Here is an 18,972-nt window from a genome sequence, read left to right on the forward strand (position 1 = left end):
GGGCCGCTCGTGAGCCCCTTCAAACGGTGCGCACGAGCGGACACCCGAACGCTAGTGTGAAAGTAGCCTAAAAGTGTTTTAAAGTTATCACCACATAAAGTGACACATGTCAGAATAGCAAAAAATGGCCTGATCATTAAGGTGAAAAAAGACAGGGTCCTTAAGGCTGGTTTCACACGGGCGTTGCGGGAAAAGATGCGGGTGCGTTGCGGGAAAATGCGTGATTTTTCCCCGCGGGTGCAAAGCGTTTTAATGCGTTTTGCACTCGCGTGAGAAAAATCGGCATGTTTGGTACCCAGACCCGAATCCGGACTTCTTCACAGAAGTTCGGGTTTGGGTTCAGTATTCTGTAAATTTTATTATTTCCCCTTATAACATGGTTATAAGGGAAAATAATAGCATTCTTTAATACAGGTCAATTGAGGGTTAAAAGAATAAATAAAAATTAACTCACCTCCTCCAATTGATCCAGTAGCTACCAGTCTCCTGTTCTTTCTTCAGGACCTGTCAAAGGACCTGTGGTGACGTCACTGAGCTCATCACATGGTCCATCACCATGGTGATGGATCATGTGATGTATCATGTGATGAGCACAGTGATGTCACCACAGGTCCTGAAGAAAGAACAGGAGACGGGCAGCTACGCGATCAATTGGAGGAGGTAAGTTATTTTTATTTATTTTTTAACCCTCAATTGACATTCTACTAAGCATTCTGTATTAAAGAATGCTATTATTTTCCCTTATAACATGTTATAAGGGAAAATAATACAGTGAATAAACTTTCATCCTAGCAACCATGCGTGAAAATCGCACCGCATCCGCTCTTGCTTGCTTGCGGATGCTTGCGATTTTCACTCAGCCCCATTCACTTCTATGGGGCCTGCGTTGCGTGAAAAACGCACAATATAGAGCATGCTGCGATTTTCACGCAACGCACAAGTGATGCGTGAAAATCACCGCTTATGTGCACAGCCCCATAGAAATGAATGGGTCCGGAGTCAGTGCGGGTGCAATGCGTTCACCTCACGCATTGCACCCGCGTGGAAAACTCGCTCGTGTGAAAATGGCCTAAGGGTTTAACAGCAATCAATGTAAACAGAAGAGTTCTACGTGCTCCTGCCAAGACTCTGTTGAGGCAGAGAATTTATAACATAGACTACAGGGCAACTAAAGTAATAACTGGAATGGGGCAACTACAGTACCCTGAAAGATTAACCAAATTAGGGTTATTCACTTTAGAAAAAAGACGACTAAGAGGAGATCTAATTAATATGTATAAATATATCAGGGGTCAGTACAGAGATCTATCCCATCATCTATTTATCCCCAGGACTGTGACTGTGACGAGGGGACATCCTCTGTGTCTGGAGGAAAGAAGGTTTGTACACAAACATAGAAAAGGATTCTTTACGGTAGGAGCAGTGAGACTATGGAACTCTCTGCCTGAGGAGGTGGTGATGGTGAGTACAATAAAGGAATTCAAGAGGGGCCTGGATGTATTTCTGGAGCGTAATAATATTACAGGCTATAGCTACTAGAGAGGGGTCGTTGATCCAGGGAGTTAGGCCTCATGCACACGACCGTTTTTTTTTACGGTCCGCAAAAACGGGGTCCGTAGGTCCGTGATCCGTGACCGTTTTTTCGTCCGTGGGTCTTCCTTGATTCTTGGAGGAGCCAAACGGATCCGTCCTGAATTACAATGCAAGTCAATGGGGACGGATCCGTTTGACGTTGACACAATATGGTGCAATTTCAAACGGATCCGTCCCCCATTGACTTTCAATGTAAAGTCAGGAGTTAATATACCATCGGATCGGAGTTTTCTGGCCACCAATGAAATTACAATAGAGGGGGGCCGATGGGGGGGGGGGGGGGGGAGGGGAGACCGCACACTGGCCACCAATGAAATTACAATAGAGGGGGGGAGGGGGGCCGACGGAGGGGCGGGGCGGGGGAGGGGAGGCCGCACACTGGCCACCAATGATATTAATACAATAGAGGGGGGGGGGCGGGGGGCCGGGGGGGGGGGGGGGGGGGGGGGCGCCCACTGGCCACCAATGATATTCAAACTGGGGAGGGAGGGGGGTCTGCCCCATGCTGCCTGGCAGCCCCTGATCTCTTATAGGGGGCTATGATGTGCACAATTAACCCCTTCAGGTGCAGCACCTGAGGGGTTAATTGTGCGGATCACAGCCCCTGTAAGAGATCGGGTGCTGCCAGGCAGCAGGGGGCAGTCATGTACACAGTTCTCAGTATATTCTAACTAGAAGCGTCCCCATCACTATGGGAACGCCTCTGTGTTAGAATATACTGTCGGATTTACGTTTTCACGAAGTGAAAACTCATCTCTGAAAAAGCTTTTATGCAGACGGATCTTCGGATCCGTCTGTATAAAAAGTAACCTACGGCCACGGATCACGGACGCGGATGCCAATCTTGTGTGCATCCGTGTTGTTTCACGGACCGATTGACTTGAATGGGTCCGTGAACCATTGTCCGTCAAAAAAATAGGACAGGTCCTATTTTTTGGACGGACAGGAAACACGGATCACGGATGCGGCTGCAAAACGGTGCATTTTCCGATTTTTCCACGGACCCATTGAAAGTCAATGGGTCCGCGAAAAAAAACGGAAAACGGCACAACGGCCACGGATGCACACAACGGTCGTGTGCATGAGGCCTTATTCTGATTGCCTGATTGGAGTCGGGAAGGAATTTTTTATTCCCCTAAAGTGGGGGAAATTGGCTTCTACCTCACAGTTTTTTTTTTTGCCTTCCTCTAGATCAACTTGCAGGATAACAGGTCAAACTGGATGAACAAATGTCTTTTTTCGGCCTTATGTACTATGTTACTATGTTACATGCAGTATGATTTCATGTTACTTTATGGTGGAAAATTTCACCTATCTCAGTCTAACAAAAAAGTTGCAAGTTGTATTTTTAGACATGGCCTGAACGGGGAGAAGTTGCAGATTGCGGTGTAACTAAACGTTGCGCCGCAATCTGCGCCTGAAATACGATGTTTTAGAGCAGGAGTAGGCAACCTCCGGGACTCCAGCTGTTGTGAAACTACAAATCCCAGCATGAATATTTTCTCTGCTCTTCTCAGAACTCTCAAAGAAATGAATGGAGCATGCTGGGAATTGTAGTTTCACAACAGCTGGAGTGCCGGAGGTTGTTGACCCCTGTTTTAGAGGATAAACATTTTCTTTACTAATAAATAAAAATTTATTCGAAAACCAATCTAATAAATGAATTGTTTTTTAAAGAGACCTGTAATCAGGTTCAGTCGGCACCATGAAATCCCGTGAGGGTCCCTTATGATGGAAAAAAATTAATCAAGCCAGTAAAGGAGGCAATATGGACAATCATAATACATTAGTAAGTGCCTTGTCTACATGATAAGGGTCCATTCACACGTCCGCAATTTCGTTCCGCATTATGCGGAACGGAATTGCAGACCCATTTATTTCTATGGGGCAGCACGATGTGCTGCCCGGATCCGGAATTGCGGATCCAAACTTCCGGGTCCGCAATTCCGAAAAAAATATAACATGTCCTATTCTTGTCCGCAATTGCGGCCAAGAAAAGGCATTTTCTATGAGAATGCCGGCGATGTGCGGTCTGCAAAATGCGGAATGCACATCGCTGATGTCCGTGTTTTGCGGATTCACGGATCCGTGGATCCGCAAAACACACACTGACGTGTGAGTGGACCCTAAATGGAATTTACTGAAGGGCGAAAATCCCCTTAAGGCCTCTTTCACACTACCGTATGGCTATTTCAGTGTTTTGCAGTCCGTTTTTCACGGATCCGTTGTTCCGTTATTTTGTTTCCGTTGTGTTTCCATTTCCGTTCCGTTTTTCCGTATGGCATATACAGTATACAGTAATTACATAGAAAAAATTGAGCTGAGCATAACATTTTCAATAGATGGTTCCGCAAAAAATACAGAACGCAAAAAACGGCCTGCAAAACGAAAGAAAAAAAACGGTAGGGTGAAAGAGGCCTAAGAGACATTTATGGTTTTCACAGGAATAATGACACTGTTCTAGATGTTGAAAAATATTTCCTAGGCGTATGTAAAAATCAATAGCTTCCTCCATCAGTCAGTGGACCATCTTAACACTTGTGTTAGAAAAATAATAAAGGGTGGTCCTTTGGGGGTAGTGCAAAGGCGCCCCCCAACTAAACTACTCGTAAATAGACAAGAAAATGCGAAAAAAGGGGTAGTGACATTTTAAAACCTAACTTTTAATAGGATAGTTATAACTATCCTATTAAAAGTTAGGTTTTAAAACGTCACTACCCCTTTTTTCGCATTTTCCTAACACTTGTGTTAACAAGGTCTCTGTCTCCCAAAAGTAAAACACTTATTGACAGAGGAAAGCTTTGTATGTTAAAATACTTACTTCTCCCTCATTTGATAATGTCCCCAGTGGCCACATATATCTGCAATTCCAGCTTTCAGGTGATCCATTAACTGAAAAGTAATGACAATACTTGTAGAAAAACGTCATTAACATAGCGTTCCTCAAAAAAAAGAGGTTGCTTGGTTTAGGAACAATTAATTCTGAGTTAAGAAGCGGAAAATTGGGTCTTGGAGGGGGAGGAGTGTTCAAAGCCACATCTACAGTGGGATGCAAAAGTTTGGGCAACCTTGTTAATCGTCATGATTTTCCTGTATAAATCGTTGGTTGTTACGATAAAAAATGTCAGTTAAATATATCATATAGGAGACACACACAGTGATATTTGAGAAGTGAAATGAAGTTTATTGGATTTACAGAAAGTGTGCTATAATTGTTTAAACAAAATTAGGCAGGTGCATAAATTTGGGCACCACAAAAAAGAAATGAAATTAATATTTAGTAGATCCTCCTTTTGCAGAAATTACAGCCTCTAAACGCTTCCTGTAGGTTCCAATGAGAGTCTGGATTCTGGTTGAAGGTATTTTGGACCATTCCTCTTTACAAAACATCTTTAGTTCATTCAGGTTTGATGGCTTCCGAGCATGGACAGCTCTCTTTAAGTCACACCACAGATTTTCAATTATATTCAGGTCTGGGGACTGAGATGGCCATTCCAGAACGTTGTACTTGTTCCTCTGCATAAATGCCTTAGTGGATTTTGAGCAGTGTTTAGGGTCGATGTCTTGTTGAAAGATCCAGCCCCGGCGCAGGTTCAGCTTTGTCACTGATTCCTGGACATTAGTCTTCAGAATCTGCTGATACTGAGTGGAATCCATGCGTCCCTCAACTTTGACAAGATTCCCAGTCCCTGCACTGGCCACACAGTCCCACAGCATGATGGAACCACCACCATATTTTACTGTAGGTAGCAGGTGTTTTTCTTGGAATGCTGTGTTCTTTTTCCTCCATGCATAACACCCCTTGTTATGGCCAAATAACTCAATTTTAGTTTCATCAGTCCACAGCACCTTATTCCAAAATGAAGCTGGCTTGTCCAAATGTCCTTTATCCCACCTCAAGTGGCACTTTTTGTGCTGTGGGCGGAGAAAAGGCTTCCTCTGCATCACTCTCGCATACAGCATCTCTTTGTGTAAAGTCTGCCGAATGGTTGAACGATGCACAGTGACTCCATCTGCAGCAAGATGATGTTGTAGGTCTTTGGTGCTGGTCTGTGGGTTGACTCTGACTGTTCTCACCATTCGTCACTTCTGTCTATCTGAGATTTTTCGTGGTCTGCCACTTCGAGCCTTAACTTGAACTGAGCCTGTGGTCTTCCATTTCCTCAATATGTTCCTAACTGTGGAAACAGACAGCTGAAATCTCTGAGACAGCTTTCTGTATCCTTCCCCTAAACCATGATGGTGAACAATCTTTGTCTTCAGGTCATTTGAGGGTTGTTTTGAGACCACCATGTTGCTACTCTTCAGAGAAAATTAAAAGAGGAGGGAAACTTACAATTGACCCCCTTAAATACTCTTTCTCATAATTTGATTCACCTGTGCATGTAGGCCAGGGGTCACTGAGCTTACCAAGCCAATTTGAGTTCCAATAATTAGTTCTAAAGGTTTTGGAATCAATAAAATGACAACAGTGCCCAAATTTATGCACCTGCCAAATTTTGGTTAAACGATTATAGCACACTTTCTGTAAATCCAATAAACTTCATTTCACTTCTCAAATATCACTGTCTGTGTCTCCTATATGATATATTTAACTGACATTTTTTATCGTAACAACCAACGATTTATACAGGAAAATCATGACGATTAACAAGGTTGCCCAAACTTTTGCATCCCACTGTATTAGCTAAAGTGGAAAAATGGAAGATCTCTTGGTTTGAAAGACCTGGTGCCCATATTCATTACACAGCCAGTTAATTCCAATAAGAACGGCAACCTCTATAGATTATATCTGAAGTTTAGGGATTCCAGTAGTGGGAGAACCTGTGGCCATCATGGTTATCAATCATCATGGGACCTTGTACTAAAAAGGGATTTATAATACACATTAATGTAAGTTTCCATTGACACATCAACATGGCAGAACCTAGCAAGATATGTAGTGCTATGTAGACACCCCGAGGGTCATTTATTAAGACCGGCATTTAGACCCCTATATCTGGCAGTGGATCCGCAGAAGTTATGAAGAGGCGCTGGCCTCTACAAAACTTTGACGCATCCAGCGTTGGTCTAAATGCAAGACAGCTTCCTAGCTGGCTTACATTTAGACCATTTTCTACGCCTAAAACACGTATGGAAAATGATGAATGAGACGGGCCTACCGGCCCATTCTCTTCTCTGGCTGCACCACGCCCACTTTTTCATACCTAATATAGGTGTATTTCTGGGTAATGAATTACCCCCTATGTTTCACTTTCTGCAAAAGTACTCTATTGCAGATTATTGTTGTAGAAATTTCCTTAAACCCATGCCAACATTTGATTCACATAAATTCTTCAATCTCAAATTTAAAAATAGGTTCTCCAGCAGCTGCTGTTTACAGTGCTGTGTCCCTGTCCTGCTGTCATTATTTGATCTACAGCATGTAACTACATTATGTAAGGTTCTAGATTTGACCAAAGTGTACAGGAACCTGGAAGTAAAAGGACCTTTTAATTCTTGTCAGACTCGCTCAGAGTAGATCCCCTAATGTCTGTATTTTAAACTGTTCCAACTGTTTAACAGCACTGGCAGGGATCCTTTGGTTTTCTGTCCTGCTTTTCAACTTTTCAGAATTGTTTTTATATATCACTTCTTGCTCTTGAGGATGGGTCCTCAATACTTGTGGCTACCACTGTAGACAACATTCTGTGAGAGTCTGGTTTCGGATATGAATTCATTTTTGGGCCTGGTCTGGGGTCTCGCCTAAGAGATTGTATTTTTATGGTTCTTTTGGCACAGTATATCTGTGAAAAATATGTTGCCCCAGTACTGTATTTTTCTGGGAATGTAGTATATCTGTGGGGGCACATATAGTACCACAGAATATCACTTGGTGCACATATGGTGGCACAGTATATCTGGCATACATATGGTGGAACAGTGTATCTCTAAGGTAAGTGTGTGACACATGGAACCATTTTTAGGCTAATCTCTGGGGCACAATAATGGTGGTACTAGAACTCTGGGGGACAGTAATTGTGGATCTGTAACTTTCTTTGGCATGGTATTGGCAGCACTGTAAGCCTCTGGGACACACTTTACATCTTTGGGGCTCAGTAATCGTGGCACAGTACAATAATGTTATGGCACAGGGGCACAGAATTCATGGCTCTAAAACTTTTGGGCACTGTATATATCTCTAGGACACATGAATAGGTTATTGGTTAATTACTCAGGGCCTCCCCCATAGTCCTCACATTTCTCCACCCCCGAAACCTTCCCAATAAGCACACACACACACTCTGCTTGGATTAAATCGGCCACAGCAGCCGTTCTTTATTAATAAAATAAATACATACATAAATAACAATACCATTAACCCCTGACGAGGGAGATCGTAGAAGCCCCAAAATTTTGTCATCCATAAGAAGCCAACATGGCAATTCCATCTTGCCTCCAGCTGTAAAACATCAGCTCGGAGACACCAACTGATGGACGCCTCTCCGAACCAACCAAGTGCATCAAACTATGAGAGTCCAGCCCCACCATTGAGGCCCTCCCATTTCCAATACCGTCATATACTACAAGCTTCTAGGATCTCCCACCGCCAACTACGCGCAGTTTGAACCCAAACACCTCCCTCAAGCCTGCGCATTCCTCCACAACCGCAAAGCCCGTTCAATCCCACCCTGCAAACCCAGGGCCCACAAATCAATGCCCACAGCATTTAAATGAACCCCATTTGCTCTCCAGAATCCTCCACTCCCCGAATCCAAATCAGTATGCCTGACCGCCACCGCCCTATTACTGTTCCATAAACCTCCCAATCGCCCTATTCACCTTCACTCTGGCCTTATTAAGGCGTTCCATGGAGCGTGCTTCCCTCCAAGTCTTACGGGCCACTATATCCGACCAAACCGTTACCAGACCCGGAAACATGGACCACAATCTCAAAAGGTCGAACTTTATATCTTTTATCAACTCCCTGCAAGGCCTGATTCCCAAATCATTACCCCCGACATGCAACACTAATATGTCGGGGGCCCAATCCAACCAAGCAAAATGGTGCACTTCCCTCAACACGCTCCCCCATAACGTACCCCAAGCCACCGTATCAACGCGTCATCCCTACTGAAACCCAGCTGCCGCCCTTGTGGTCGCACGTCCGCCCGAAGCGCCCCCCAAAAAACAAAAGAGTGCCCAAGAATCCACACCAAAGCCGCACCTGTAACACAAACAAAAACAAATTAATAACAGCTCCACCAATCGACACCCACAGAAACGAACATATGATTTAAAACGCGAAGATTCCCACCTCCCTATCCTCTTAATCACCTCCTCACTCAACCCTAACCTGGCCGCCTCTGTCGCCGCCCCAATCCGGAAGGAATGACCCGTAAAATCCCTAGAGTCCATCCCTAACGCACCCAAACATTTTTAAAACACTGCCACAAACTGAAAACATGACAAGAACAACCCGTCTTCGTGCTGTAGCAGAGGTCCCACCTCCACAAAACTCACCCCCGCCCTGTATTCTCTTAAGCAGCATACCGGACATAACAAACACTCAGGCACTTCCAACAATGTTATGCTACAACCTCTGCCCTCCCTATCCGTCTTAGATATGCGTATCCGCACCACCACCCTGTCACCATACAAGTCCACATCTTCCCCACACAAAACTCCCGCACTACGTACACTGGAACACACTAGTTCACCTAAGCGGAAAGCCCCAAAAAACGCTAACGAAAAGGCCAACCTAAACAACCGCACCTCACTCACTGATCTACAAAGCAAGCCCACCTGCATGCCTATCCGCAACAATAAAACGAACGAAACCGACCTCCTACAATCAGCCACTTGCTTACCCCTTCTACATCCTTTCAATACCTGTCTTACCAAGAAGGTTTTTGTAACATCTGGGAGGCCCCTTAATTTAAAACCGAACGCCAAACCCGCCATAACCCGATTCACTTGCGCTACTGACCATCCTTTCTCCGCCATATTCCCCAAGAACAATACTAACAGAATCTCACCCTCATCAATGCTCCCTCCCAATTAAGCGCACCACAGCTCCCACTCCCTCCATGCCTTACCGTAGGCCACCAAAGTGCCAGCGCTCAGAGACTCCCTTAACAACTCCGCTACTGTACCTCCAAGAGCTCCCAAAGAAACTCCGGACACACCAGCCCGACTGCCTCCGCTTTCGGGGCCAGCTGCCGAAAACGCTCCCACTGCAAACGAGAAAGAGAGTCAGCCACCCCATTATCAACCCCCGGAACATGTACAGCCACAATCCAAGCGTTAAGCGCTAAACAACATAACACTAAGTGCAATGAAAATGAACTTTTCTATTTCTGGACCTATCCGCCCAGAGCACCACCGCAAGCACTATCGGAAACAACTCCAGCAACGCCACGTTCCTAAACCAACCCCTCAACACCCAAGACTCGGGCCACTTCCCCGCACACCACTGCCCATTACAGTACAGTCCAAATCCTACACCCCCCCGCAGCGTCCGAATACAAATCAAAATCGAAACTGTCCACCGCATCCCCCATCACTAATGCCCTACCATTAAAATCCCTCAAAAACCCCTCCCAAACCGCTAAATCTCCCTTCAACTCGCGACCCAACCGAATAAAATGATGCGGGGCCACCACCCCCTGTGGCAAACGCCAACCTCCTACAAAAAATCCACCCCATCGGAATAATCCGACAGGCAAAATGTAACTTTCCTAACAGTGATTGCAAGTCCCTCAGGCAAATTTTGGGAGCCCGCAATGCATTCTCCACCACCCTCCTCAAATCCTGCACCTTTTCCTCCAGCAACCGACACTCCATTCTAACCGTATCAATAACTATGCCAAGAAAGCTCAACTCCGTTGTGGGCCCCACCGTCTTCTCCGCCGCCAACGGCACCCCAAACGACTCAAAAACCGACTGTAACGTGGACAACAATAACGCACAAACCCGCAAATCTGCCGGACCCAAGCATAGGAAATCATCAAGATAATGGATAAGCGACGCACACCCCGACACATCCTTCACTACCCATTCCAGGAAATAACTAAATGTTTCAAAGTATGCACAGGACACCGAGCACCCCATTGGCAGACACCTATGCACAAAATACCCGCCATCCCAGAAACAACCTAGCAAATGTAAACTATCTGGGTTAACGGGCAACAACTGGAACACCGCCTCAATGTCGGTTTTTGCCAATAAGGCCCCCGGCCCCAATTTACGTACCCAACCGACAGCCGCATCAAAGGAGGTATAGACCACCGAACAAAGCTCAGGATCAATACCCTCATTGACCGAAGCCCCCTTTGGAAAGGATAAGTGATGAATGAGCCGAAACTTGTTCGGCTCTTTCTTGGGCACCACCCCCAAAGGGGAAACCCGCAGATTTACCAACGGTAAATCTGCAAAAGGCCCATCCATTCTACCCAACGCCACCTCCTTAGCCAGTTTCTCTGATACCACCTCCATATGCTCCAAAGCCGAACGCAGATTCTTCCTAACCACCAACACCTGCTCCCTCGGGTGAGACGGAATACTAAACCCCTCCGTGAAACCATTCATCAAAAATTCCGCCGCTCCCCTGTCCAGGTATCTATCTAGGTACCGCGCCATCCCGTCCATCCGCACCGGCGTCTGACCCTTTCGCACCAGCCTCACCCCCCTCTGCTTTGCTCCCCGGAAACAACGGCGAGCCCCGTGACCTCCCCCGCAGGACAAACACTCGTGCTTGAATTTACATTTTGGCCCAAACTTGCAACTCCCTTCATTAAAGAGAAAGCACAAGCCCTTAGCTGCTGCAGTTGCAAACTCTGATTGACCAGCCCCCCCATGATCCCCCCGAAAGGGCTGCCCCGACCGTACTGGCGCCATCACCTTCATCCACAACCCTATGTCTTTACGATCCCAACGCATGCTACGGCGGACCGCCTTCCTCTGACGAAACTGCTCGTCATACCTCAACCACCCAGTACCCCCATAGACCCTATAAGCCTCCCCTATAGCGTCCAAATAGCAAAAAAGCGCCGAACAACTGTCGGCGCTCTTTCTCCAATTACACTTGCTAATATGGCAACCGCCTGTAGCCAATTCGCAAAAGTGCGCGATATCAGCTGATACCGCCGTTTTTCCTCCTCTTCCCTCTTTCCCCCATCCCTTTTACCTAAGTTAAGATTAAAAGCTCCAAAGGGAGAAGTGAAAAAATATCTACATATTCCCCCTGCCATATCCTGTCCCTGACCTCCTGCTTCAAGGGCGCTCCCAGGGGGCCCGCAAAACACACGTACACCTCCCCCCTCGCCGCATCATCCACCCTGGGCCTGTCGTCTTCGCCGCCCGCCTGCATCTGCACCGACACCGAACCCCCCGCCGTGCCACCCGAACTAACCGTCCCCCCACTAACTCCAGGCCCAACCCCCCATCCTTGCAGGGGTGCTGCACCCGACACACCTCCCCCAGACTCCACACCCGCTAACCCACACAATAACCTCCTTAACCCCCCAATCATTTCCTTCTGCCCCCCGCCAAAACCACTCAGCCCAGCACCTTGAGCTAACGCAAGAAAAGCTCCCAATGCTGCCTCACCTGACTGCCGGGGTGCTGTGTACCCCACAGCTGAATTTCCGGAATCCTGACGCTGCACCCCAGATGTCATCGGCACGACCACTCCAGACGACATCCGCCTGCTTGAACACGGCATCCCAGCATCCTCCGCGCTGGACGCGCTCCGCGCCGAACCCGATTCGTCTTCATCTTACCCGTGGGCAGGACCAGCGGAAGGCTGTCCGTCACTCTGCTGAGGCCTGTGCACCCTCCCCCTCTCCTGGTGCACAGCCTCGTGTCTCATGCTGCTGCTGCTGCCTCTCCCACGCCGAGCAGCCGCCCCCCCCGCTAAGAGGGGGGAGCCTGCAGTACCTGCTCCTTCCACCACACCGCATGCTGATGGGGCACTGGTCACCCCGCCCCTCACTGGGCCCCGCCGAACAGTTGGATTCCTCCCACGCCGGGAGGACCTGGAGGGAGTCTGCACACTGTCCCCCCCCCGGCACAGAGGGTCCCCGGAGGGGCTCCTGACTCGGCGCCGGACCCTGGGGGTAACATCCGGGCTCAGGTGCGCCGGCGGCTGTACGCGCCGGCGGCTGTACCCGCCTCGGCCAGGTCGCACTTGGCAGCAGACTTGCTGTACCCACCGCCCCCCCCCCCCCCTGCAACAGGCTGGCTACCTGCTCCTGCAGCCAGTTCGGACCCATGGCATCTGCTGCCGCTCTCAGCGGCTGCAACATTTCATCCACCAAGTGGGACATCGTGACCGGTCAGTAAGTTCTTCTCCAGTTCTTCTCCTCCAAAATGGCGCCCGGTCGCCTCCGGCCACCTCCTTTTAAAACCTAAAACCCACCCCCTCTATTTCCCTAGCCACCCCCTCACCACTGCTATTAACACATTCCTGCCCTGGCCCTTCCTACCAAAACCTTTCATGTCGGCCTCCCCCTACCTCTCGTCCTAGTCCGGCCTCTCTTTATTGGCTGCACCTTATATGACTCTGGAGAATGAAAATATGCATTTATATGTGGAGTAAAGCATTGGTGGCTTTATGACTTTCTTGAGCACAGTAAGGGTGGTAGGCATAGAATGAGTAATTGATGGTATAATAACTCAGGGCACTGTGGGAGCATTATTATTACTCGAGCACCACAGGGGTTATTTTTATTATTGAGGTCACTAAGGGTGCATTTATAATACTAGGGCACCATGGAGTCATTAATATTACTGGGGGCACTATATGGGCATTATTATTATTGGGGAAAATAGCTGGCACTATACTGGCCTTTATACTGGGAAAATTATGGAGGGCATTACTATTAGTGAAGGCACTGTCAGGGTCTCAGGGGCATAATTAATACTGATAGCCCAACCAGGGCATTGCTATTGCTGGGACCACTATAAGGAGGTATTTTAAATACTAGTACACTGTAGGGGACATTACAGGGGGCCTTATAACTGCAGGGGCACTATAAGGATGCATTAGACAGTAACTCACCTGTGGTCCTATAGGGGAAACTATAAAGGTGGATAAATACTACTGGAGGTACCACAGACGTTATTATTAATACTATAGAGAGCCTTATTACTGTTGGATGCACTATATGGAGGGCACTCTCACTAACAGGGGCACTCTTGGGGAGCGGTATCATTATTGAGGGCATTTTAGGGGCACTATTGCTAAAAAGGGCTCACTGAGAAAGAATTATTGCTATTGGTAGGACTTTTATATGACTATGGAGGGACTAGCCTGTATGGCAATATAATTTTTGCGGTATAGTATTTGGGGAGCACAGCAGGCACCGTACTGGGGCATCAGCAGGATAATATTGTTGGGGCAGCAGGGTGGGAGGAGGAAGATAATAGAAAAATGAGCAACCTAAGATGTCTGTTTGGTAAACTCTGAAGAAACAAGATGCTGGTGAAAGAAGTAGTCATGGGCCAAGGAGAGAAGATGAGAAAAGAAAAATGCTACATCAGAGGAGACGTCGCCTGTGAAGCACTGGATGTAATAGTGTCACGACTATGTTCATGGTCGTGACTCTTAGAGCCGCATGCAGTTGCCAGCGGTCAGTTTGGTTGTTCACCGCAGGTGAGGGCTGTGAGTTGTTTGCCTCACGTGTTGCTTACTGCTGGGCTGCTCACTGTCTATGCATGCGGTTGCCTCTGGCAACTTGTGTAGTGTATGTGTGCATTTTCCCTGTTTGGTGTGCACGGGGTTTAATTGTGTGTGCATTTCCCCTTTAAGTGGCTTCACTACCCTGTCTGGTGTTGGAAGGGTTAACTCCCATCCTAGTGTGTGTGAGTGGGTGTGGCTGCTTGGGCTATTTAGCTTCCGCTGGATGCCTGAAGGAGAGGGGTACTCCAGCCATGCTGTATGCTGGAGTCATCCTCCTGGTCTTCTTATGCCATATGTCCAGTGAGGGCCACCCTTGTGGTCATAAGTAAATGTCCTGATGTTAAGTTTATGTTCCGCTGCAGTCTCACCTTAGTGCAGCTATGGTGTCCTGGTTTCCTGTGTGATTTGTTGATGTGTGCTGTGTTCTTTTATGTTGGTGTGGACATCAGCACTTGTGCACGGGTTCCAGTCAGTGTGTCTGTGGCGGGTAGGGTAGAACAGGTTTAACTTACCTGCCATATCCATATGCTGTATATGTTCCCTTCTCCTTGCAGCTTGGCCAGTTGAGACTCCTGTTCGTCCGTGATGTGAAGGAACAGGTCGTCTTACTCTGCTCCTAGTCCAGGGATTTCCTGAGGGCTAGTAGGGACCTGAGGTTCCAGAGTATGAGCCCTCCTACCATCTGGGTTGACTCATACAGTTAGGAGTCAGGGTCAGAATTAGGGACGTTTTAGGAGGTGACCTGCTCCCTGATCCTGTCGTCCTGGCCTAGCAGCTTTCTTATTCCTTTAACATCGCACGGTGGGGGGTTTCCCCCACTCCCCGCCGTGATAAATAGGTATGTGGTGCCGTGTTCTGTATGTTTGATAGTTTCCATGCAGCAAGTAAAATATTATATCTTTGTCAGATCTTAGCAACATCCCTAGCAACCTATAGGAAAGTTGCCTACCTCTTTACTATATAGGAAACTCCACAGCAGCCATTTTCATCAGTTTTGTTTTTCTTGCAGCTCTGAGAGAGACAGCAGTGACATTGCGGTGCTCTGTGCTTTCATCTGGATCCTATTCCTTATCCAATTACGTTAGATAGTTAGTTAGTTAGCTCATATATATATAATACAGATAGTTAGTGGGAGATAGTCAGTGTAGGTTAGATAGTGAGATAGTGTAGTTCAGGCATGCTCAACCTGCGGCCCTCCGGCTGTTGTAAAACTACAACTCCCACAATGCTCTGCTGTGGGCTGATAGCTGCTGGCTGTTCAGGCATGCTGGGAGTTGTAGTTTTGCAACAGCTGGAGGGCCGCAGGTTGAGCATGCCTGGTGTAGTTAATAGGTTCCAGTGCAGGGTGTTAGGTAGTGTGTTAGGAATTACTGTTTCTCTGCTGTCTATACATGCATGCTACAGACATAGTGCTGTGATGTCACAACAATACTTAGTGCACCAATCAGTAATATCTACTCAGACCTGATAAAATGTAAAGTTGCATGTATTGCGCAAAAAATAAGCGCATCATTAGTGCCGATTTGTGCAATCGCGAAAATAATGCCTGGAGACCAAGAATTCTAGAATTTGCTAATTTATTGCAAATATTATGTGAAAATTTTGTGAAATATCACGAAAACGAATATTGCCTATGCCGCTCATCACTAGTTATATGTTCTAAAGCCCTTTTTGGCGTGTATTAGTGGCACAAAAATTTATATTATTTACTGTTCAGCGGTGCAGTTATACACTCACCTAAAGAATTATTAGGAACACCTGTTCTATTTCTCATTAATGCAATTATCTAGTAAACCAATCACATGGCAGTTGCTTCAATGCATTTAGGGGTGTGGTCCTGGTCAAGACAATCTCCTGAACTCCAAACTGAATGTCAGAATGGGAAAGAAAGGCGATTTAAGCAATTTTGAGCATGGCATGGTTGTTGGTGCCAGACGGGCTGGTCTGAGTATTTCACAATCTGCTCAGTTACGGGGATTTTTTTTATTTTTATTTTTATTTTTTTTTATTTTATCATGTCAGCTTAACAATAGTAAATTCAAAATTTCCATGTTAACAATAGAGTTCAGTTACAATTTATATCCAAAACATTAATTTTACATACTTAAAAAAGACTATTTTAAATCCCCTAATACCCACCCACACCCTTAGGGAGAGGGAGGGGGACGCGAAAGGAAAAAAAAAACAAAAAAAAAAAACACACAACTATCTAGCCCTAAAGCAACCATCTTTTCCATAATTCATCAACATTTTGTGATCTTTTGCTATGGCCCTCCATCGCCCGTTCTTCTTTAATCAGCTTATCCACAGCCTTTCTCCACTGTCCCACTGTCGGAGGGTCTACCTTTACCCAGTTCTTAAGTATAAGGAGTCTAGCTTGAAATAATACTTTGATCAGGACCGTTCGTATATTTTTATTTAACTTTAGATGTTCAGTTGCCCCTAATATACAGGTTACTTGATCTTCAAATATTTGGACCTTCAAAGTTAAATACACAGTCTCTAGTATTTCTGTCCAGTATCTAAACAGTCTAGGACATCTCCAGAAACAGTGTATTAAATCTGTATTTTCTCCCTTACATTTTGGGCACTTGTCTGAGTCTCTCACACCCATTCTTTTTAACATCCATGGGGATCGATGTAATCTGTGAACTATGAAAAACTGTGAAATCTTATGTGAACCCCTATCAGAAACCCCAGTATAACTTCTAAGGGCGTCTTCCATTTCTCATCCGAGAGAGATTGTAAATCATTTTTCCATTTTTTCCTAGCTAGTATTATAATCCCTTTTTTCTTACCCTCCATCAAAATCTTGTATCTTTTTGGTGTGAAAAGGGAAAAACATCCAGTATGCGTCAGTCCTGTGGGCAAAAATGCCTTGTGGATGCTAGAGGTCAGAGGAGAATGGGCCGACTGATTCAAGCTGATAGAAGAGCAACGTTGACTGAAATAACCACTCGATTCAACCGAGGTATGCAGCAAAGCATTTGTGAAGCCACAACACGCACAACCCTGAGGTGGATGGGCTACAACAGCAGAACACCCCACCGGGTACCACTCATCTCCACTACAAATAGGAAAAAGAGGCTACAATTTGCACGAACTCATCAAAATTGGACTGTTGAAGACTGGAAAAATGTTGCCTGGTCTGATGAGTCTCGATTTCTGTTGAGACATTCAAATAGTAGAGTCCGAATTTGGCGTAAACAGAATGAGAACATGTATCCATCCTCTGATGGCTACTTCCAGCAGGATAATGCACCATGTCACAAAGCTTGAATCATTTCAAATTGGTTTCTTGAACATGACAATGAGTTCACTGTACTAAAATGGCCCCCACAGTCACCAGATCTCAACCCAATAGAGCATCTTTGGGATGTGGTGAAACGGGAGCTTCGTGCCCTGGATGTGCATCCCTCAAATCTCCATCAACTGCAAGATGCTATCATATCAATACGGGCCAACATTTCTAAAGAATGCTATCAGCACCTTGTTGAATCAATGCCACATAGAATTAAGGCAGTTCTGAAGGCAAAAGGGGGTCCAACACCGTATTATTATGGTGTTCCTAATAATTCTTTAGGTGAGGGTATGTTCTAAAGCCCTTTTGGCATGTATTAGTGGCCCAAAAAAAATATTTGCCATTGTGTGGTGTAGTGAGAAAATTACAGCCCTTTTTGGCATTTATTAGTGGCAAAAAATATATATTATTTGCCGCTCTGCGGTGCAGTTATATGTTCTAAAGCACTTTTTTTGTGTGTATTAGAGGCACAAAAAAAGTATTTGCTGTTGTGTGGTGAAACAAGAAAATTACAGCCCTTTTTGCCACTAATGTATTAGTGGCAAAAAATATGTATTTGCTGTTCAGCGGTGCAGTTATACGTTCTAAAGCCTTTTTTGGCATGTATTAGTGGCACAAAAATATATATTATTTGCTGCTCAGCAGTGCAGTTATATGTTCTAAAGCCTTTTGTGGCGTGTATAATTGGAAAAAAAAGGGCTTATTAGACATTGTGTGGGGAAGTGAGAAAATAAAAGACTTTTTGGTGGTGTTTTAATTTCCTTTTTACTTATTTAATTGTGCCAAGCCCTGCACAGGGGAGTGGCAGAGGTCTAAATGTTTCTGGCGCATGCACAGGTCGCAGCAGAGTAAGGGGGCGTGGCAGCAGGAGTCGCAGCGAGAGCCCGGAGCACCCGGTCTCATCTAGCGGTCTTGTCTTGACCAGGAACCCAGTGGTTCTTGAATGGTTGACTCGGTCTACCACTTCATCCCAACTGACATCAGACACCCCCAGCCAAGAGTCGGTGGGTTCGTCAGACACAACACTTAGTAGGCATGGCCCGGGGGCAGACCCTGTGCCCTCACCTGTCCTTAACCTGCCTCTGTCCTTTTCTGTTCCCTCAGCCCGACAAGTATTATATGCTGTGGGCTCAGCTCCACTATACAGAGAGGACGAGCTACTAGAGGATAGTCAGCAGCTACTGGCCAGCCAAGATGTGGAGGAGACATCCGCCGCTTCCCCCAGTATGCGAACAAGTAGTGATGAGGAGAGTGGCTTGGACGCTGGTGTTGCGAGCGCAGAGGGCATTACTAATGTGAAGGGGGCACAGAGGGCATTACTAATGTGAAGGGGGCACAATGGGCATTTCTATTATGGAGGGGGCACAGAGCCAGAGGGCATTACTACAATGAAGGGGGCACAGTGGGCATTATT

General features: G+C 46.3%; 1 protein-coding gene across 1 annotated transcript in view; it reads right to left on the minus strand.

Annotated features, from left to right (window-relative positions):
* Window positions 1-18,972, minus strand: part of LOC120993841 (sodium/hydrogen exchanger 4-like) — a 116,043-nt gene that overhangs the window by 30,268 nt on the left and 66,803 nt on the right. The window contains exon 7 of the mRNA XM_040422310.1: window positions 4,415-4,485. Within this exon, the coding sequence (XP_040278244.1) occupies window positions 4,415-4,485 (71 nt within the window). The remainder of the gene's footprint in view (window positions 1-4,414; window positions 4,486-18,972) is intronic.

Source organism: Bufo bufo, chromosome 3 (assembly GCF_905171765.1).
Source record: "Bufo bufo chromosome 3, aBufBuf1.1, whole genome shotgun sequence".
In the NCBI taxonomy this organism is placed as follows: domain Eukaryota; kingdom Metazoa; phylum Chordata; class Amphibia; order Anura; family Bufonidae; genus Bufo; species Bufo bufo.